General features: G+C 33.6%; 1 protein-coding gene across 1 annotated transcript in view; it reads right to left on the bottom strand.

The window, feature by feature from the left end:
- MS3_00009204 (uncharacterized protein) overlaps positions 1-12,922 on the bottom strand; it is a 42,149-nt gene extending 29,227 nt beyond the window's left edge. The window contains exons 1-2 of the mRNA XM_035733270.2: positions 12,750-12,922; positions 1,592-2,893 (exon numbers count right to left, since the gene is read on the bottom strand). Of these exons, the coding sequence (XP_035587592.1) occupies positions 1,592-2,749 (1,158 nt within the window). The 5' untranslated portion in view covers positions 2,750-2,893; positions 12,750-12,922. The remainder of the gene's footprint in view (positions 1-1,591; positions 2,894-12,749) is intronic.
- Positions 12,923-23,900: the final 10,978 nt, after the last annotated feature.

Below are 23,900 nucleotides of genomic sequence, written 5' to 3'. Positions count from 1 at the left end.
ATAAATTCATTTAAAGAGTATTTTTATAATTGAATTCATGAGTCAATTAAAGCTATACCACCATAGAAAACCAGGAAGCATTGGATGGCCATTTCATCCTAGTATGGTACTCGTCAGCAGTGCACATCCACGATCCGCGACACGAGATTCGAACCCACAAACGCTTAACCTTTAGGCCACTAAGCCACTGTCCACTATTGTCTTAAGTGAGTTACTATCTCACAACAGAGCCGATTGTATATAAATATATATATGTATATATGCCAAAAAATGGAAGGGCGTAGACATTGAAATAAATTTCAGAATTTTGTTTGATAAAGATTAAGGACAAACTGAAGTGCTCAGAATTTTTTGTTTGTTTTTCAGGACAAATCATCATGTTTCTGAAGCATCAAGTAATTCTTTTCCCAACTTACTTTTTTACCACAGTTACAAAAACCAAATAAAATAATGTATTAGCAAAAACATTCATGTCAAAAAGTGATTTTAATGAAATAACCATACAATAGTTGAAAGAATAAATGACTTTTGAGCAACGCTAGACTGACCTTGAGAGTGTACACCTAATAACTAGAACCAAATGAGGGTTACAAAGCTGTGTTTGAAGTATTACAATTATGATTTACAGTTGATGATCATGAACTAACATCAGCTATATTTCCAAAACTTTATTGATTCAAATGAATAAGTGATTGGTTCGTTCATAAATTATAGTCTCACCGAAAGAATTAGTTACGTTCTAGTACAGAAGCATAAACTGTTTGATTTATGTTACAACGTATGACCGTTTCATTGTACACTTGTCTAGAGTTGGAACTTCAATTAGCTAACACTATTTTCCACCAGTTTTTCGATACCAATCGTCTAATTACAGTCTCCTTACATATTACAACTATAGAATACTAATTAATACTTTTCAGTCTGTTGAATAAATAACATCAAAATGAGTAGACTGTTTGAAATATAAAGTTTAGTTTTCTGCTCTTTGACAGATTATTTTCATTTAAATAATAATGACAACAGTTGTTTCAGAAATTATCTGGTTTATTAAAAAAAATAAGAAATAAGTGAGGACTATAATCACTATTTATAGCAATATGAGAACTTGTGAAGATAGTGGTTTTGTTACAGTTGAATTCATGAATTGATATAAGCTAGACCAAAATTGAAAACCTGGAGACTATGAACCACTGTTTCATCCTAGTACAGGACTCCTCAGCAGTGCGCATCCAGAATTTACGGGCGAGACTCGGATTCAGAACCTTCTGTCTTATTCACTGAGTCAGTATGCAACCATGGTAATGTCCAGCTTCAATCGATCTATGATCTTGTATGACCTTTTATCAAGGTTTCCAATAGTGATCTAGTTTAGATCAACTCATATATGTATGAAATAGTTATTTCTATAAGTTACATGTTGGTAATCAGTCATTTAAACTTAATAAAGTTTAGCGAAAAATACGGTTATATACTGATTAAAGCCCCTCTCATTAGATAAGTTATTTCAATCTAAACTGAATAGTGTTTTATTACAAAGGATTAAATTATGGGAGATCAATGTATTCTATATATATTATGTGTTTATACTTACCTTTCGTTTAGCTCTAGTTAATTTTTGATCTCTTGCACTATCCCGTTCACCAGGTGTTTGTAAACGTATAACTTTAATACCTATAGCTATATATGTTCCACATATCATACCTAATGGTAAAAAATATTGTAATATCATTAATAATATTGTATAGATAACATCAATTTGTAATATCATTGATTTATCATTAATTTGTATTGTAATTTCATTTTTAATTTGTTCTAGATTTGTAAAATTATCCATATTAATTGTTTTAATAGATGATAATAATAAACTCCAATCTTCTATACAAAATGTTTCATTATCACGTTTTATTGTTCTATTTACAATAGGTACTGGTAATGGTATAATTAAGGCTAATATCCATACACTAAGTAATAAATAAATCGCTTTACGTTGTGTCATTCTTGGTTGTAATGGAAAAAATACTAATACAAATCTATCCCATGAAATAAGTACATGTGTTAATGCACTAACAAATACACTGACACCTTGTGCATATGGTACAATTTTACATAATGGTTCACCAAGTGGCCACCATAAATAAACAATTTCTGTAATAACATTCATTGGTATACATAATACAGCCATAAGTATATCAGCTAAACTAAGATTAAATAAAAATAAACTTGTTATACTTGATGTACGCATTCCTCTTAAATAATTATCAGCTTTCCATTTATGTTTTGTTGTGAAATTAGTCCGTTTTTCATTTGGTAATACTGATATATTATTAGCTACAGTAATAGATCCAGCATAATTTCCACCACTTGTACCTGGTTCATGTTGTTTATGCATTGATTTAAATATGACATAACGATGTGTATTTTGTACAATACATGTTTTACCACAACTACATTCATGTTGACTACTTGGACATTCATCAACCCATGGATCAATATTGTTATTATGATTATGATGATGATGATGATGAATTGATTTAGATAATGTAGATTTCTTTTTACATCCTAATGTATTTGTAAAACATTTCAATAGATTACAATAACGAAAACGTAATAATATGCATACAATTGTATTACCAACTACAGCTAATATGATAACTGCTGCAAATAGAATAACTAAAAATGTTACTTCACTTTTTGTAAATGGTAAATTATTTGATTCATCAATAACATGATTATGTATTGGTTCATCCATAACATAACAATAATGATTAATTCAATCAGAAATAATGAATTATAATTAAAAGAATTTGCAATTTTTGCTTTTTTCTTTCCTTTTTCTTTAATTTTTCTTTTTCCTTTTCTTTTTCTTTTTTTTCGTAATTTTAATTGGATAATCCTAAATGAATGAATGAAATAAAGAAAAGATTTTATTCTTCTGAATACTTTGATTTGATTGGTTGATAAGATTCATGAAATTGCTTCTTATTTTAACCAATAAAATTGTTGGAATTTAGAAATTTTTTTTTCTTTTTTTTCCTATCAATCACTGGGTAGTGATCAATGTCATTTGTGTCAAGTCCTTCTTAATGCAGATCGAATGCTATCGATCAAGTTGCAATGAGGCCACCAGTCTAGGTGACTCGATACTGCGTGCACTATGTTGAAATAAGATGGTGATTGGAAGTAGTCGACAGGAAATCGTGGACCCGAGTTTCGTGTTTCTTGGCACTCGTCATCAACGTGTACCTGTAATCTTGAGGGGACTGGTGCTTCCTGACGGATTTGATCTCGTGTCACCCAGCTTCACAGTCAGAGACGTTACCACTGAGCTATCCGAGCCGCAAACGACCTCCTGTAGAACTGAGATGTAATTACAATTGATTGATCACTGGGTGGTGATCAATCTCATGCGTGTCTAGTCCTTATTAGTGCAGATGGAATGTTAATATCAATTACAATAGAATTATACAAATGCAAGTCATTTTAAAATTTAGTCATATATATATTTGTGAAGACAAAAGAAAACGTTTAAGAAACAATCTATCTATCAACAAATTTATATTGGATATTCATAATTAATAAAAGATGGATAGTGGCTAACAGTGGAATCCAGAATGAGCGTTTCATCCTATATGGGACACGTCAGCTGGATGTTCCTGCATCCCAGAGTTGTTGTTTAGTCCGGGATCAGTCCTAAATAGGACGAAACGCGCGTCCTGGATTCCACTGCTAGCCACTATCCATTTTTGCTTAAGAAAGCTTATGACTTAAGGCTATATCAAGGCAATACGCACAGGATGCACATATGCCAATAAGTGACTGGTCAATTGCAGTCCTAAATAACAATGGTAAGATACAAGCAAAACAATACCAAGTGAATTCATGATTAATGTTGAAAATAATCATTAAATAATATGAGGATAATAGTATCATAAGCAAAGATGGATAGTGGTTATCAGTGGAATCTAGGACGTATGTTTTATCCTATTTGGGAGTCGTCAGTAGGCTCTATCAGCATCTCAGAGTTGAGGTTCACTCTGAGACACAAATCTCGTAACGTCCTGATAGCCACTTGATTGTGCCATGGGGTGAAATCTAAGTTCACTAGAATTCACTTCGTGATGTTTGTCTGAACCTTTAGATTGATGTTTAGAACAGCAATCGATCAATCTTTTATTGGCATATGTGCATACTGCTTCAAAATTGCCTTAATTCACAAGGATTATAAGCGAAGATGGATAGTGGCTAGCAGTAGAATCCAGAATGAGCGTTTCATCCTATATGGGACACGTCAGCTGGATGTAGCTCCATTCGTGTTGATGTTCACCCCGGAACTCGAACCCTGTACCGTTCACTTTAAACATCATGGCTTTATCTACCTAGATACTGAGTCCTGATAGCCGCCTGCTTGTGCGATGGAGTGAAATCTAAGTTCACTAGAATTCACTTGAAATTTACTTGAATATTCCGATTGATGTTTAGGACTGTAGTTGATTTCAATAGAAAACCAACCAATATGATATAAAGAAGTAAGCAATAGTTACACTTTGAAGCGAACAGTACTGAGTTCGAGTCTCAGAGTGAACATCAAATGTGAGATTGAGGTATATTCAGCTGACGAGTCCCGAATAGGACGAAACGCGCGTCCACAAATCCACTGCCAACTACTATCCATCTTTGTTTATATTGCTTGTGAATTAAGGCAATATCGAGGCAGTCCACACAGGACGCACATGTGCCAACAAGAGATTGATCAATTGCAGTCTTAATCATCAATGACAACATACAATTAAACAATACCAAATGAATAATGGTGTTATGTATGTCATAAATTTGTGCATCAAATTAACCATCATTATCACTGAAGCTCATCGAAAACAACTGTTTCTTTACAGAATTTTGGAATAGTTAATTTCCAAATTGTGATTTCATTTCTAAATTTCATATATTTTGATACCTTGATAAATTCAAATTAAGCAAGACGAATAAGATTTACCGAATAGTGTAATTCTATTGTATTTCAAGACTTTCTATTTCAGTTACCGTTAGTTATATAATGATAAACGGAGCTTTTCACATCTTAATCAATGAAATCGACTTTGAAATTGCACAGAACAAGAACAAGAGACATATAGAAGGAACAACAATCCTAATACAATATTCAGAAGCGATTTGTGTCAAACTGTTTAAAATGAAGTCCCGTACTAGGACGAAACAGCCACCCAGTGCTTCCAGGTTTTCCATGGCGGTCTAGCTTTATTCAACTCATGAATTCAATTATTAAAATGAAGTTATTTAAAGAAGGCTTAAATGTCATAGTTGGTAATGAGTAGACAAGGAGAAAGAATATTTTTAACAACTAATTAATAGTTACCATTGTACCTAGTTGACATAGAATTAATAGTACCATCATGAGTGAATATTAGTGACATTTATTAGGTTTTCGTATGAAAATAATGAAGTTATCTAATTGATAAACATTGTCACAGCGCTCCAACTGATCTGGTGTCAGTCTAAGGTACATTCACTGAGTATCAATCATGCTGAAATTTCACATTGAACATTTATTCCGTCAAGAACATAGATGAATCTTGTTGACAAGTGTCAACTAACACGAAAGTAAGGTTATGGACTTATTCTTCACGACTAATTCCAACCACCTATCATTATACAAGCCTAACAATTATTAATAAATATACCGAAAGTAAAATAATCACGATATCATTTAGGGTAAAGTAAATATTTTATAATGAACATTTACGACTGAACAGTTGTAACTACTGAGTATTCCCCACTGTCATATTTATCTCATTCATTTACTGTTAATCGGATTCTGTCTAGCAATTCTGAAAGTTCTAATCAATTTAAGTGACTCAACTTAAGGTGCACCATACTGATATATAAACTAATTGGTGAATATGATGGACTTGAATCTCTGAACTTGGGTTTTATGTTTGATCGATAACATTTGATCATCATTTGAACATCTAGATAAATATGTGATTAATCACTAATCAGTGATCAATCAATTATAATGTCATATAATTAGCTCAAAACACTACTTCTAGTTAATTTAAAACATACTTATTGAAATTTCGACGGTTAAGATCATGAGTCAGTTGAAACTAGACCACCATGGAAAACCTGGAAACACTGGACGGCTGTTTCATCCTATTGTGAGACTCCTCAGCCGTGTGCATCCACGACCTCCCCCCCTGCGAGATTCAAACCCAGGACCTCCTGGTTTCGCGCGCGAGCACTTAGCCACTAGACGACTGAGCCGGCAACCAATGGTGTTAATGTCTAACTTCAACTAATCCACTGAATCATGATCTTAACCATTGAAATTACTGTAATATCCACAAAACCCATCTCATACTTATTGAACCTAATCACTTATAGCTACTCTTAAAATATTCAAAAGATGATAGTAATGATTGAATGATTGAATTCTTACATATTACATAACAATAAACAATTTAAAGAAATAATCTACTGAAAGTTTATGATTAGATCAGTCATTGTTTATCTCGAGATGGTGGAGAAGATTTGTAGCTTAGTGGATGATTTTGGTGGAGTTTTGTTCTTTGAGCAGGATGGTTTGATCGTGGATCTTTCATTGTTCTTCTGAACGAACACTTCACTTCTATCTGAAGTTTGTGATGATGATGTCGTTCAGAAGAACGATGAAAGCTCCACGACCAACCCATCCAGCTCAGAGAACAAAACTCCATCAAAATTGTTTATTTCTTTAATTACATAATCACAATGTATATTTGTAATCAGATATTTAACTTTTGTTATTTTACATTATATTTATCATTACAATAATCATAATGCGGTATTTCTTTAATCTTACATAAAAGTCTACACGTTAATACTTCATTAATTACACCATTGTTTTTCTTTCTTCTTTTCACTTGTATGCCCTTATGCAGATTGTATTCAACGTCATATCAAGTAGCTTAGATGTATAACTTCATTTTATTATGTAAATTAGTAATTTAGTCAATAGTAATCGGTCCTATCAGGGGAAAGTTATTTAGTTGATGATAGAAACATTAGATTGTAGATTACAAAAAGAAGGGATGGAGGTGGGGGAAATATTATCTACTCAATAATTAGATGAATATGTCTATGTTTTTTTATTTGTTAGGTATCTAATCCAAGGTAGAGGCACGAAATGTTGTAATCAATGGTAAATTTTACATTATAGTAAACAGAAGAATATTAGTATGAACTAGGTTGATATAATGGGAGAAGAAAAATATTTTTCGTTTCCCCCTGTTATACGACTATAATGTACTTAGTATTGAGACTTTATTAATACTAAACTGGATATTGGATTGATACGATATACTGAGCCGCCATCCAATGATGATAGTGTCTAACATCAACCAATCCACGAAATTGTGCGACCGTGTATGCGCACTGCTGAGACGTCCCACAATAGGACGAAACGGCCATCCAGTACTTCCAGGTTTCCATAGGTGGTCTAACCTCAATTGGTTCATGATCTCAATCAAAAACTTAATAAACTCCACAACCCCTAAACTAGTAATCAACATTTGCTCACTGGTGACTAGCTTCGTGAGAAAATTCTCGGAGTTCTAGTGAGAAGCCGTGACCAGTGGAGCTAATCTATGTCAGGTAGAGACAGGTATCTACCTCAGTACAATGGAAGTTGGTCGCGCAATTTTGTAGATTGGTTGATGTTAGACACTATCACTATTGGATGCCGGCTCAGTGGTCCAGTAGGTTAAGCGTTCGCGCGCGAGGCTGAAGGCCCTGGGTCCGACGCCCGCGAGCAGGATCGTGGGTGTTAGGTATGCTGAGGAATAATGTGCCAATCACTATCATGTTAAGTCTAATGATGTCCTTGGACTCTAAATGGGCATTCCCTATTGGGCATTATTTATTTCACTCGTTAAATATTGTACAGATGTTGTTTTCTATTCTTATGGTACGATGTGGGCTGTTTGATCGGTATATAAACAGAGTATGTTTGAAATATAACGACTCATTACTCAGAGGCTGTGACTTGCGTTCCAGACTCAACTGGCTGGGCTAGACAGTGAAGCGGGACCAATCGGGACTCTAGGTCGTCCTTACGTGTTTTACGTGTCACATTAATCCGATCAATGAATACGCTGTTGCTCCATCTAAATCTACAGTCTCAACACGTTACAACAGTGGATGCGCACTACTGAGGAGCCTCACAATAGGACGAAACGTCCGTACAGTGCTTCCAGGTTTCCAAAGGTGGTCTAACATCAATCGGTTCATGATCTCAATCAAAAACTTAATAATTTTCACAACCCCTATACTAGTGATACGATATACTTTGACTAGACCACATTATACCAGATAAACAATTTATGATGTAGATTATGCTGGATAATAACTTTATTGAATACAATCACTTACAGTAACACCTAATGAATCCACAATAAAAGTGTATGATAGGTATAAAAATCACATATTTAATAGTCTGAGATCTAAGTATCTATTTATCCACACCCAGTGCTTAATTATATTTACTTTCACTAACCATACATTATAAAAACCATTGAAATAATTGATAAATGGACACTTTGTTTTAATTGCAATATGATGTAATGTCGGTTGTTATGTTAAGCCCATATAACTAATTCTAGCTTCTGGACAATCTATTTTATCCATTCTTCTTGAATAACGTTTTGACTTTGTTAATTATTCACTTACCAACCCTGACTGTTATTATATGAAAGTATTTCTGTGTTCACTTCTTTTCTTATTCATCGCATGTCCGTAACTTATTTTCATCTGGCTATAAATATTGATTAACGCTTGATTAAATGGAGTTGGCTCACACATCCTCTCCATTGCACGTCATTTCGTTTCGTTTTCTTCTATTCACTTCATAACTCTGATTGTCTGTTCAGATCAATGAATCTATAAAATATATACGTATTAGAAATTCATTCTTGTCATTAGTATGAGTTAAGTCGATGAATATATAAGAGGATTGGTGAAATGCATATTTCTATAACAATCAATCATACGATGTACTTGTAGTCAGATATAAGGCCACGAACTCGAACACAATGATCACTTTCACTAGTTCTCTGACACAATCGTAGTTAAAAGATTCATACTTGAATGAATTCAATAGTTTCAAATGCATTTATTACATTTGATATGATTACAGGAATCTACCATGATCAATAATTCAGTACTTGTCCATAAAAGATATTCCAAAGTATAAATAATGAAGGTATTGCTTCTATTTTACATCACCTTATTGCCAATTAAATTTAAGTTTAAAATTTATCTAATTAATTAGAAAATACTTGAAATGAAACTAAGAAAGATTTCACTGGTTGACGAATTCATTTCCCAAGATGTACAGTCGAATTTATTTAACCATGATAATGACGATAATAATAATAATAATAATAATAATAATAATAATAATAATAATAATAATAATAATAATAACAACATTATAAGCAAAGATGAACAGTGGCTAGCAGTGAAATCCACGACGCGCTGGATGTACCTGCATCTCAAAGTTGATGAGCTTAGTAATTTTCGCTCAAAACTCTATCGAGCTATCCTGTAGTGTCAGTTATTACGTTAAGCCCATATACTTTATTCTAACTTTCGGACAGCCTAATCTATTCATTTGACTTGAGTCATATTTTGACCTTGTTAATTATTCGCTTATCAGTCTTGACTGTTTTTATATGAGCGTATATATGTGTACACTTCATATCCCATGTCTCATCACATGTCTGTAGTTTATTTTGTCTGCCTATAAATATTGAATAACGCCTGGCTAAAAATGGAGTTGGCTTATCAGTCATCTCCACTGCGCGTCATTTTGCTTTGTTCTGTTACATTCACTTCATATACAAAATATATGTATTCGAAAGTCCATTCTCGTTATTTGACTTATCTGAATGCGTTATTGACTAATGAGATTAAAGCCGATGATTATATACGAGAATAGGCGATGACAAACATTCGTACGATCTAAATGGAGTCAAATCCACGGGCCAAAAAAATCCACTTAGCTACTGAATTCTGATAGCCACTTGTTTGTGCAATCAGGTAAATTTTAAATTCACTTGGTATTGTTTGCCTGAATCTTCCCACTGATGTTTAGGACTGCAATTGATCAGTCTCTTATATGACATATGTGCATACTGTGCGTATTGCTTCGATATTGCCTTATAATAGTAACAGATTTGCTAAACATGATAACACAGATATAGAATAGGAAAAACAAACGAAACTGTTGTTCTAATTATAAAACTGAGAATGTAGCAGACATAAGTTTAATTATTAGTCAAGTAGATATATAACGAATTATAATCGTCAAAAAGAAGGATGCATTGTAATGATAAGATAGAGATACAAGGAAACTTAATAAATTTAAATAAAGTAATAACTTATTTTTTTAATGGTTGAATTCATGGGTCAATTGAAGTTACACTATCATAGAAAACCTGGAAGCACTGGATGGCCGTTTCGTCCTAGTATAGGACTCCTCAGTAGTGCGCATCCATGATCTCGCATACAAAACCCAAATCCATGACTTATCGGTCTCACTCGCGAACGCTTAATCTATAGACCACTAAGCCGTCAACTAATCTACAAATTTTCACCACTTCCCCCCTATGTCTTCAGTTGGTTACTATCTCACAACAGACTTAGTTGAACTTCACTATTAAAAAAATTTACTATAATATCCACAACACCCCTCTTTGATGATACTATCATATTTATAGGAAACGTTCATCGATCATCAACTATCAAACATCTATAACTTGATTAATATACAGATTAGAATAGACTGATATGCAACAATTAATTATCTACATTACTTTCTATTCATTATGATAAGATTAAAAAATAGAGAAAAATATTAAAGAAAAAAACAAAAAAAAGAAGAAGAAAAGTATCTCTAAACAATGACAACTTGAAATTCTCTAGGGATCATACAGAGATCATACGATTATCATGTAATCTAATATTGTTATCCTATGAAGAGAGAGAGAGAGATCTCACTTCCCTAAACTTTGAATAAGTCTCATTGACATTGAAACAAACAACCTACAAAACAACAAATCAATTCGAATTTAATTTTACTGTGATTTATCCATTAAGAATTAGGTTAAACGTTTTTATATGAATTTCATGTAGTTACTATTGATAATATGTAAAGAAAAACGAAACACTCACACACACACACATGCAATGAAAATTATTTATTACAGTGTAACTGAATTAAGTTAATCCTAATGAAGATTAAATTACGAATAACTTCTGAGACCTATTAATGAACTAATATACTGTATACATTCTTATTGTATAACTATTCAGTAACTAGATTATGTATATCTGTCTTACCCTTATTATAAACTTCATTTTGATCTATGGATTTGTAGTGTGGTGTCGAGTCGAGGTTGACTATGATCACCGTTACAAGATGAGCGCGTACCAGAAAATCGGAAGACAAAAGGAAATTGTAACTAGGTTTATTCGTTGACGATCTCTTGGTATCGAAAGTATACCAAGATTGTGCCAAAGGAGATACAAATAGAATCAATGGGCGAGCGTGCTAGCGTACAAGGTTACAGTCAACGGAAGAATAATGGAGGAGTAAGGGATGTCTTTAGTACAGTTAAACAAACAAGCACAGTAAAACAATCATTGGTACAATTGGTTATAATAATGATTGTTTCCATTACACCAATCGCGTTCTCTTGGTAAAAGTCGGTCACTACAGATTATTATTGTACGATATACTGTTTTTAAGTTATACTCAGTTATTTGATTACCGTCCCCCATGTTCACAGCAACGTTTTGGCTTTATTGTGTGTAAATGTTATTCCATATTTTATGGTGCGATGCGGTCTGTTTTGTTGATATATAAACCCAGCATGTTTGAAATAAATGATTCGCATATTGGAGTCTGTTATTGGCATTCTGGTGACCGGTGATATTATGCAATTCTTAAACCATTGTATGAGGTGAACAAGTGTCTCTAGTGAGCAGACGTGATCACTGAACTCTGATCTGTGTGTAGTGTGAGACTATGAATAAAAAGTTGGATAATATCATGAATCGACTGAAGTCAGACATTTACGCGGTTGAATCCAGGCTTAATAGTCAAAAATTTAAGCGTTTGTGCGCGAGACCGAAGGTCCGGGGTTCGAGTCTCATGTGTAGAATCGTGAGAGCTCACTGTAGGAAAATCCCATACCACGACAAACGTTCATCGAGTGTTTCTAGGTTTTCAATGGTGTCCTAGGTTAGATCGACTAGTCAATTTAATCGTGAAAATTCAACAATCCCCGAAAAAATCCCATACATATAACTATTAGACCATTAATCTCTAGTTCAACGGATTAGATTTCTAAGTCTAGTTTATTTGTTATATAGGCCAATGTTCTCTCTTTCTCAGTGACTGTTTTGCTCTAGACATAACTTAATTCACCTAAACACAAGTTCTCATCAGAACTTCAGGAAATCAATATAAAGTAAACGACTAATGAGTACACGATTATATTTCTAATTAATAACCACATAATATCTGTGAACATAAACCTGATATTGAATGTCATTGAGAGATAGAACGCTATAGTGGAAAGCCATAAACGCTAGATATCAGACGTAGCTGAAATTAGACAGCTGTAAACAATTATAGTTAAAAATCGTCGAACTATGTTATAATTGATTGTAATTGTAAAACATAAACTCACTTAAGTCCGGGGTTCGACCTCAAGGCCATATCTACATGCAACATGCTGTGGTTTTCTTCATAAATTAATTCCATGTAATGATACATTTAAAACCAGGGTGTACAAATTAGCTGAATATTTATAAAGTACGATTCATTAGCAGTGTGCATTCACAACCTTGTCATGGATCAAGTCTGAGACTTTCATATCTTTCAGTAAGTGTATGTATGTGAAACGTTTTATTTGGCCATGGTATTTAAGTAAATTCTGACATCAGAAGAAAATTGCATAGACAGATAACTGTAAACTAGTAGGAAGGATAAGATTAAACAAAATGAAATGAATCGATTTTATGTTATTCCGTCTGAATTATAGTGTCCTTTGGTTTGGCTTAATTTCCATTATAAACTATTCAGATCTTATTCATGTAATATTTACTGCATATACTAAACTGTAAAGTAAAAATCACCTTTAATTAACTTATAGTAATGTTATTCAGTGTAATTCAAGAAACGCAAGACTACTTTGATGTAAGCTACTTATGTCTGTCAATATAAGTAGTATATAACACCAACCAGACATGGAATACTTGTCAAAAGAAGTTTGAGAAGATTGAATTGAAAAAAACAAAAAAAGAAAACAGAGGATTTGAGAAATGGACGATTCATAAGGGATGTAAAAGACAATTGATGAAAAATATAGTATTTAATATATGGTTTACACATTTTATGAATGAATTATGAAATCTTGATTGATATCATGAACCGACTGATGTTTGACCACTATTGAAAACCTGAAAGCACCGGACGGCCGTTTCGTCCTTTTGTAGGACTGCTCAGCAGTAAGTATCCACAATGCCACCCACGGGATTCGAATCCAGGGCCTTCGGTCATGCTCGCCAACACTTATCCTCTAGACCACTGAGCCGGCATCCAGCCGTGTTATTGCCTAACTTCAAATTGGTTTCTCTACCTTGATTCTTGTTTTCTACAAAACATGTTTTGCAAGTATCGTTTCTTACTACAGAATAGACTTCCATGAATTTTCTATCTTATCTTTTGAATACTTGTGTATATAAAATAAACACAACAGAATTATTATTCAAAAACAAAAAAGAATATTTGACCATCTAATAATTTTCGTTAAATTCATCGACACGTTCTACAGTCAACAAAAAAATTTCATAATAATCGTGTTACCATGGTCACTCTCCATGTACAAATGACATACTGTTGATAAATGAGAGCTGCTAAGCAGTTTCAATTATGTTCATCCAGTTAATAAATTCACTTTTGAAGAGATATATGAAGATAGCATAACATTTGTATGTTCCCTTATTTACAGAATAATGGATGTGTTCATATAAATGAATATATTCAGAAAGAATACATGATGATATCTATATACGAATTTTGAAAGCTTCATATTCCTTCAGTAAAACATAAACCTAATCACTTTATTGTACTCTGAGTATAGTATAGATAAAGAAATAAGCACATGAAAGAATCTATTACGAGACAACGGCTGTTGAGCTGATTTCGTCGATACGTGTGTCTGAACTAACAGTAGGATAAAGGCTGACACAGTCAGTAAAAAAAAACTTTTCACCTAAGATTTAGGTTTTAAGGGATTTAACTAGTAATTTCTTAGCATGTCAACTTATAGGAATTATTGAATAGACTTTCAACTTTTATGTGTTCTCAGTTAAGCCATTACTTAAGCAAAGAAGCAATAATAGCGAATTGTTGATGAACTCATTCACCTGTGAATACCATTTGTACCTCATTAAGAAAGCTAGTTATGAAGATCGTACGTGCTGGTGAATATGTATCAACGTGGTCAGGAAAAGTTTTCACCAAGTCAATCAACGATGCTGTCGTTTCTCCCTTGGTCGATAACGAACATAATATCAAACACTTTAGGCATTCTCGATTCTAAATCAGGTTGCGAACGCTTCATCTATAGGAACAAGGTTACAGTTTCTCTACAAATTACAAGCCATGGGGATTAACTTAAAAGCTGAATGTATGTATTCACCAAAGATATATTTAACCACTCTGCTTTCCGTGACTTAGCATTGCTTCATCTCATATTAAGACTTAATAAAGACTTGTACTATTTACTCAAAATCTTCCTATCTCTGCGGTCTCTTCTTCGATTCGCAAATTTATTTCTCTTAGTAAAATCAAATTATTATCCCAACTACATTTGGATTATTAAATATTTTATTCACATAATTATATTATTATTATTATCAACATAATTCTCTCCTACTACGCGCCTAGACTCAAGCCTTTCAGATCTCAAAGTGAGAGGACCACTTAAATAGCTAGTTGATTCCTAACACCGTTTGACTGTCATCCACCGAAGTCAGAGGTCACACTTTACAGTCCTCTTCTTCTCATTCGCACCGCAAAAGTTCTGAGGTGACTCATGACATAAGATGGCGGTTGGAGATAGTCAACAGGAAAACCCTGAACCTAGGTTTCATTGTACATGACACTCGTCAGCAACGTGCAATTGTAACCTTGGGAGAACTGATGTTCCCTGATGTATTCGACCCCGCGTCAGCCAGCTCCACAGTCAGAGACGTTGCCACTAAGCTATCCGGTCCGTAAACAACCTCCTGTAGAACTGTGATGCATTTACAATCGACTGATCACTAGGTGATGATTAATGTTATGCATGTCAAGTCCTTCTTAGTGCAGATCGAATTTTATCAACGCAATATACAATCACCTAGACTAGTGGCCACATTGCGATTCGGTCGATAGGAATCGATTTGCACTAAGAAGGGTCTGATATACATGACACTGATCACCACCCAGTGATCAATCAGTTGTAAAGACTCATGACTGAAACTAAGTTCATATTATTCTTTACTATTTAGAGCTTCTCATTATTCATTTAGTTGTTTGACTAAGGTAATTTTCAAATAAATACGTGGATGTTTACGGCAATTTATTGTCTCGAAATGTCATTTACTGAAGGGCATGGAGAGGTTGACAGGTTTTTTTTCTTATTACTTATATTAAGTTTATTCAAGGGTTTGTATTTAGCTTTTGACAACTGGTTTGATTTCAGTGTTTCACTACTTGTTTTGACGAAATGTCTGTTGATCAAACTCCCTGTTATTATTATGATTATCAATATTGCTGAAGCAAATATGAATGTTTATTAAATTTGTTTGAGAGAAACTTCTTAGTAGTCCCATTTATTATAGTTGCGTAATGATAACGTCTTCTCTGAAATCAGCTGTGAACTGATCATATGTGAGTATCAGGTACTGAAATGGGCGCCGTGAACTTGAGCCACCCCCAAACGCTTCTGATTGGCTCGTCCATAAATTATAATGGTCAAAACATGTATTTAAAATCTAATTACATAAAATAAAATGTTTGCTTGTTTACAAACAATCTCAGTTACTACAAGTCACAACAAATAACGTAAGACCATCTGCTTTTGATCAGATTTAGTCTAATTGTATTTAAATCTAATTCAACTCAATTTTACTCTTCCCTTTTCTTATAATATAAATAAATAAATTACATCTAATATGTACCATATAGGCATTGAATCATGTCACATCTACGTAAAGCATGTCGAAATAATCATTTCTAGTATACTCATTCTTATGTAATAATATTGCCCTTGATGTTTTCTTCAACATATGGCATAGAGAACAACATGACTACAACTACTAGTTGGATCTCGCAGGTTAAAGTGACGAAATGTAACTTTGTTAACCATTTGATTCTTACGTTTGTAGCAATTCTTACGACACATCATACTTTGTAAGTTTCTATGAAAATAAGTTTCCGTATTGTCATCATAGTTAGGTCTATTGTACTTGATGGCATGTTATACTATTCTGAATAATGTGTGCTTGTCATTGTCTTTGTAAGTGAGCTGAGTTATGCCTTAGCTTAATCACTTTGGATAGTATGCCAATTTCTATGACGAATTCAATAATGTATTTGGTTTCTCAGTCTGTCTGATAATATGTTAGCTTGAAAAAAACCTATCCTCAACATATGCTTTTTAAGTAAAAATGAATAGTAGCTAGCAGTGGAATCTAAGACGCGCGTTTCGTCCTATTTAGGACTCGTCAGCTGGATGTACCTGTATCCCAGAGTTCATGTTCACTTCGGCACTCGAACGCCATCACGTTGTCCACTTAGCTACTGCGTTTTGATAGCCACCTGCTTGTGCAATGGAGTGACATCAAAATTCACTTGATGTTTTTTTAAAAGCTTGTGACTCAAGACTATTTCAAGACAATTAGTACAGGATGCACATATGCCAACATAAAACTGATCAATTGCAGTCCTAAACATCAATCTAACGATTCAAACAAACAACACCAAGTAAATTTTATCCTCAACATATTTCATATAGGTCTTTTAACACAACGTTGCATATACATGATATGACTAAAAATATGCTTAAAACTAATCAAGGCTATTTATATATGTAATGCTAATAGCTCTCAACCAAACACTCAATCCACTCATTCCATTTGAAACATAACTTTGAACTGAATGGAACAATTTCATTCTAAATACTTGACATAATCTATAAACATCAAAGAGAAAATCAAATACATATTGCATTTTTTTTCCACAGAAAGATCAATAATTACACAACAAATACTTATGTAATCAGAAGGGGTTTTGTGGAGATTTTAGAAATTTCACTGGTTAAAATCATGAGTCAATTGAAGCTAGACCACCATGGAAAACCTGGGAGCACTGAACGACCGTTTCGTCCTATTTTGGGACTCTTCAACAGTGCGCGTCCACGATCCCACCCGTCGCGAGACTCGCACCTAGGACCTACCACTCTCGCGCCAGGCGCTTAACCAACTAGACCACTGAGCCGGCATCCAACGGTGTTAATGTCTAACTTCAACCAATCCACGAAGTTGCGCCACTATACACCATTGTCTTCAGTGAGTTGATATCTCACAACAGACCTAGTTGAACTCCATTGGTAACGTATTCTCACTAGAACTCCAGGAGTATCTCTTGAAATCAGTCACTTATGTAATCATTATTACATTATAATCGATTCTATCCTTCACAGAATAATTTAAAATTTAAAACAAAAAGAGGGGTGCAATCCTTTAAAATCTAAATAGTTTTATAAGAAATAACAATAATCTTTTCAATTTTCACAATTGAATAATATACTTTAACTATTTATAATATAAACTTATTCAACTATTACATAACTAATATGAAAATGTATCTCATGTATGAAGAATGTAACTATTCTGTTTAAGTTTCAAAGATTTTGGGAGAAGAAATCTTTTCTCCTTTTCATATGTATAATACCTCAACAACAAAAAAGAAAAAAGAAAAGAAAAGAAGAGAAAAAGGTTTTAAAGATGACATGTATTGGTGACATAATAAATTCTATGTCCCATTTTTGTTCTCCTTTTGTTTGTTTGTTTCTTCCTTTCTTCAACTTATGATAAAGTAATCGAAGTCAGTATGTTGTTTTTTATATCATTAAATGTTAATGGAATAGTGATGAATTAAAACATGTTAGTGTAGTGAACGAGAACATACAGATGAGGACAATCAAACGTATTTCAATACAAAATTATAGAATCACTTAATAGAATCCGAGAACTATATGATGAATACTTTATTTGTAAATTGTCAATTATTTGTCTGAAACTTGATTGTTCCTTTGTTTCTAAATAAAATCACTCTCTTTTCTTTGATTTTCTTAACCTTCTACTGTCAGACATTTCACATTTCGATTAATGATAAATACTACTTATATCTGTCGACATCAGTAGTACACACTATATTAATACTATCAACATATGTGAAACAATTTTACATTTACTTTATTTTTCATATTTGTGTACTGATATAAGTGGTAAAGAATCGTTTTTTACGAATTGTATATGGCATATTATAATGTCAATGTATACTTACTATATGGATGAATAGATGATGGTTAGAGGTAGTCGACAAGAAATCCTGGACACGGGTTTCGTGCTACTTGGCACTCATCAGCAAGGTGTACCTGTGATTTTAAGGGAACTGGCGCTTCCTGGTGGATTCGATCTCGTGTCACCCAGCTTCGCAGTCAGAGACGTTACCACTGAAATATCCGGGACGCGTCGCTGAATTTGAAGCTGGGGGACACGGGATCGAATCCGTCAGGGAGCACCAGTTCCCGCAAAATTACAGGTACACCTTGCTGATGAGTGTCAAGTGGCACGAAACCCGGGTCTAGGGTTTCTTGTCGACTACCTCCAACCACCATCTAATCTCAATATATAGTGCACCCAGTGTCGAGTCACCTAGACTGGTGACCACATTGCCACATGATCGATAGCATCCGATCTGCACTAAGAAGGACTTGACACACGTGACATTGATCGCCACCCAGTGATTAATCAATTGTGATTATATGGATGAATCTTATTTATAAATTTTAGATGAAATATTATACGAAATATTAAGTAGAAAATTCATAGAACCTTGAAAATTATTCATGGGAACTATACAGTTAAGAAGTTTGTTTAAACTGTAATTATAATACATCATTAGAATGACCATGTTGTGGTAGAATACAGTTTTATGACCTAATTTGGCATATATACTGAACATTCGTGATACAAACGACTTGATCAAATATCAATATTTAATGATGTACATTCAGGGGAGGAGATTTGAATTTCTCATGGTTGATAATCTGAATCAAAATCCATTCATTTATTATAATCAATGTACTACTTCAATAATTGCCTCATAACTGTCTATGATAAGTAATTGAATATATTTTGAAAGAAATAGGCAGGCAAACTAATAAGTCCTATTCGTTCTAATCAGGGTTCTTTATTTTAAAATATTTGGACCTTACTATACTTGTTAATGAACATCGAAATCAATAAAACTTGAATGTAAACCTTAGGATATAGATGCATTCGATCAAAGAATCTAAACTCAAATGTTGGCAGGCCTTCTTGATCCCATTTTTGATCATTGACAAACGATAAATTGTTAAATCTCTTTAATCCTATGAAAGAATTGACCATTATTAAATCGTCAAGTTTAAATAAACTTGAGTAGTGCAACTTTTTTCTAGTATGATTTTGACAAGCTTTAAAGTTAGACAAGATGAAAGCGTATATAACTGGTTTGGTGAATTTCTAGAAGTTTTGTTTAAATGTTTGTGATCCATATTCTCTTTTGTTTTGTCGCATTTACTCAACTTGTTTAACTTTACAAAACCATATAAACAGAATTTATTTAATGTTTTAGAATTGAGCTGTTAATTCGATTAAAATGTCAGTTTTATTACAGATCATGAATCGAACCATGTTAGATCACCAGTGAAAATCTGAGAGCACACTTGACCACCTTTTCGTCTTGGTACGAAACTCCTTGGCAGTAAGCATCTACGATACTTCATGCAAGTGTATGCTCATTACTGAGTAATCGCATACTAGGATGAAATGACATATTAGTGCTTCAAGGTTTGTAATGGTGGTCTAACATTGATCATTTCATGATTTCAATCAAAACTCCACAATCTTCACAACCCTATTTTTATTTCCTAAGCAGTTTACTGTGTGACTAAAATATATGGACAACCTTTACGTGACAACCTAGTGACCTTGGAACTGTCCACCCACTTACTAGGGCTAATAAAGGTTATAACCTTGTGCTAAGAATAAGGATTATGATTTACAGTTGATGAGTAGGGTCGGGAAATAAATGCAGAGTTTTCATCACAAAATTACTTGAATCTTCCGAATGATGTTTAGGACTGCAATTGATTATTCTCTAATGAACGTGTTTGTATACCTTACGTATTGCCTTGATATTGCCTCAACGTGATGGCGCTTGAAGCGAACAGTAATGGGTTTGAGTCTCAGAGTGAACATCAACTGTGAGATGCAGCTACATCCAGATGACGAGTCTCAAATGGGACGAAATGCTCGTCCTGGATTCCACTGCTAGCCACTATCCATCTTCGTCTATATCCCATTTCAAATTGTAATTTAATATACTAACGTGTTAAACCGACATTTCTGTGAATAAACTGTTTACTTTAATATTTAACCATTTTGCGATTCCAAACATGAATATTTAATCCTCTTGAGATATCAGTCAACTGAATGATAATATATGAGAAATGGAACATTTCAATGTCTTTGATTGTTTGCCTAGATTTATTAAACGCTTTCAGATTATTTTACAATTCTGAATCTCTATGCTATTAATCAATTTATCTGTTTAATCTTTTTTGTGTTTTAAACAAATTTCCCAGGATAATGTTGAATGGAGAGTACTGTTGCGTGGTTCTCCCATACTCCTCCACAAGGAGTAACAGAAGTAAGCAAGTAACTAATCAATTTATTACAGTTTCTCATTTGTTATGTTCGCTAACTTGATTGCTACCACTGATCCGTCTTACTCGCAACGGAACAAAGAATCAAGGATTCAGATACTCGATAGGCTTGCTAGGTTTGAAGCTATAACGAGTTCACTTGATCTGCGAACGAGAACAAAGACTCAGTGACCAAGGCCAGTAAGCTAGCTATTGTTACATCCAAGCCCCGCTAACTAGAGGGAGAAGTCCAAGTCTGGAATGGGAGTGTATTCTTCAAACAGCCAGGAACGAGCGATAAGAACAAACACAATTCAAAACGTATATATACAGTGCGAAAACGTCCTTCGGGAAAGTTACCAAATAGCATACTAAAAGACGCAACGGACCAATAGCATTTAAAATATTTCGCAGCAGGAAATACGACATGAAGGTGACAAGAGCGCCTTTGGCGCGAAAGCATAGAAATTTAAATTTTCTAATTAAATTGCTAAATTAGGTCCTTTCTCAAGTGAGTTCTGGGGATCTAACGTCCCCAACACTAGTTGATTATACCATTTATTCTAAAAAAGAAACATGCCAAACATCAAGGTATCTAAGTTTTAATTTACACTGTCAGAACAAAACAATAGAACAAGAATGTTTGAAAGTATAAACATTAAATCAACCGTTATAACGATTCACTCTGATTCACACTGGAACTATTCAGTAAATTCATTCATCAGATTATTTTCAAAATGTATTTATTTTATGAAACACTTAAGTAAAACATGAAACCAAGACAGACTGTAAATAGTTTTTTTCTTCAATGATAAATGTCTAAAATTTTTTACATAGAAAACCTAGGATCTGGGTTTAATCTCGCGCACTGCTGAGGAGTCCCACACTGGAACAAAACGGCCATCCAATGCTTCCAGGTTTTCTATGGTGGTCTAGTTTCAATTGACTCATGATCTCAATTATTAAAATTACTACAATCTCCATAAAACCTCTTTCTGTTATATATTTGCATGGTGAATCTCGGTATTCAGTTTATTACCAATATCTAATAAGGATAAGTAATAAATAGTTGCTAGGACTGAAATCGAGGATGTACATTACGTCCTATTTGGTACTCGTTAGATTGATCAATTTTACTCACAAACATGAAGTGGGAAAACTCAAACAAACAAGACCAAATGAATACTGATATTCTGTTTTGTTATTCACATAGATTTAATAGAGTTTTATGTTTCTGGATCTATGACGTTATTCACCTGATGAATAAAATGGTATTCTTTGATTGATAAACATTGTCGTTTGAAAAATAAAAAAAAATCCAGAGCATTTTATGTGTAGTTTTTTTCATTGAAAACCCTTTCTATATATGAAATGACTTTAGCACGCACCACATTTCCATAAATAATTGAGTATTGTGAAGTAAGTCCAAATAGAGTGTATAAATTGCATTTTTTTAAGTAAAGAATAAATGAACCATATGAAAATATACTAGTTCTGACTCTGTTCACATCTGAATAACATCATCAATACAAACGTCAGGTAGACCGTTGGTATTTGAATTTCTCTACATATGATCAACATTTTGTCCTGTCCACCTCTATCTTGATTGATAAAAAGTTGAAGATTGACTCGAAATGTTGACCTTTCACTAATCAAGATCGAGGTTGGCAAGATATATGTGGTCATGTGTGGAGAGATTCGAATACCTAATTTCTACCTGAAGTTTGTGTTTATCATGTTGTTCACACGTACGATTAAACCCTCATGGTTAAGCTAACCGTCTCAGTTGCGTTCATTTTCTGCATTGCGGTTTCACGTTTTATCATCTCCACGTTGTCCCATTATCACTGAGACATATCTAAATCTTATTTCGAAACAGGAACGCGTTGTATATGACCAAGTCTGGTGATTAGTCTGTCAGAAAATTAACGATTTTTAAAACACGTATTGCTGATACAATATATTGATACTGTAAACATCTATCAGCATAATATAAACTCGGTATCACCTAATGAACTAACTTCTTAAAGCAATTAAGAAGATTCACTTGAAATGCAGAACCTTTTTATCACTATAACAAATTGTGTAAGTCTAGTAACTGTATATACTAAACAAACATATGTGTTAAGAAATGCATAGTTCAGCTTCATTAATTGTTTTATAATTGTGGAAGTAAATCCCTTAGTTAGTAACATAACAATTTTTCATTTCGAATCGATTTTAGACAGATTGTGTTGCTGAATTTAATAAATAACATTTTTTTTACGAATCAATAAATTGTATTGTAATTAGTTGAATCCATTAATCGATTAAAGCTAAACCATCATTACAAACACGAATGCACTGAACGGCCGTTTTGTCCTAGTATCGGACTACACAGTAGTACACTTCTATGATCTCACGCGAAGAACTCGAACCCAGAACCGATCAGTTTCGCGTGCAAACACTTAACCTCTAGACCAATAAACCAACTCTCAACGGTGTTAATGTCTAACTTCAATTGAACCATAATCTTGAGCAATCCTTTGTTTTTGTTCAAATAATTAGTTTGTGAATATATTCATTAAACAACAACAACAAACTGATTCCTATTTAAAAACAATCTGTTCAATTTTGTTTACAAACTACAAATCCAATGATCTGGATCATTATTTAGGTTGAATTTTTATTACTGAGCATTTGTGTGTGTGTATGTGTGAATGCTAGTTGCTGGTGGACGGTCTATGTTCCTCCACGAGGAATAACAGGCGTAAGTAAGTAAGTATGTTAGTGTTTTGTTTTCCAATGGATTTCATACCAACACTCATGTCATAG

This window comes from Schistosoma haematobium, chromosome 5 (assembly GCF_000699445.3).
Source record: "Schistosoma haematobium chromosome 5, whole genome shotgun sequence".
Lineage (NCBI taxonomy): Eukaryota > Metazoa > Platyhelminthes > Trematoda > Strigeidida > Schistosomatidae > Schistosoma > Schistosoma haematobium.
The sequence above is the reverse complement of the archived record's forward strand: the minus strand, read 5'-3'. Positions and strand labels throughout refer to the sequence as shown.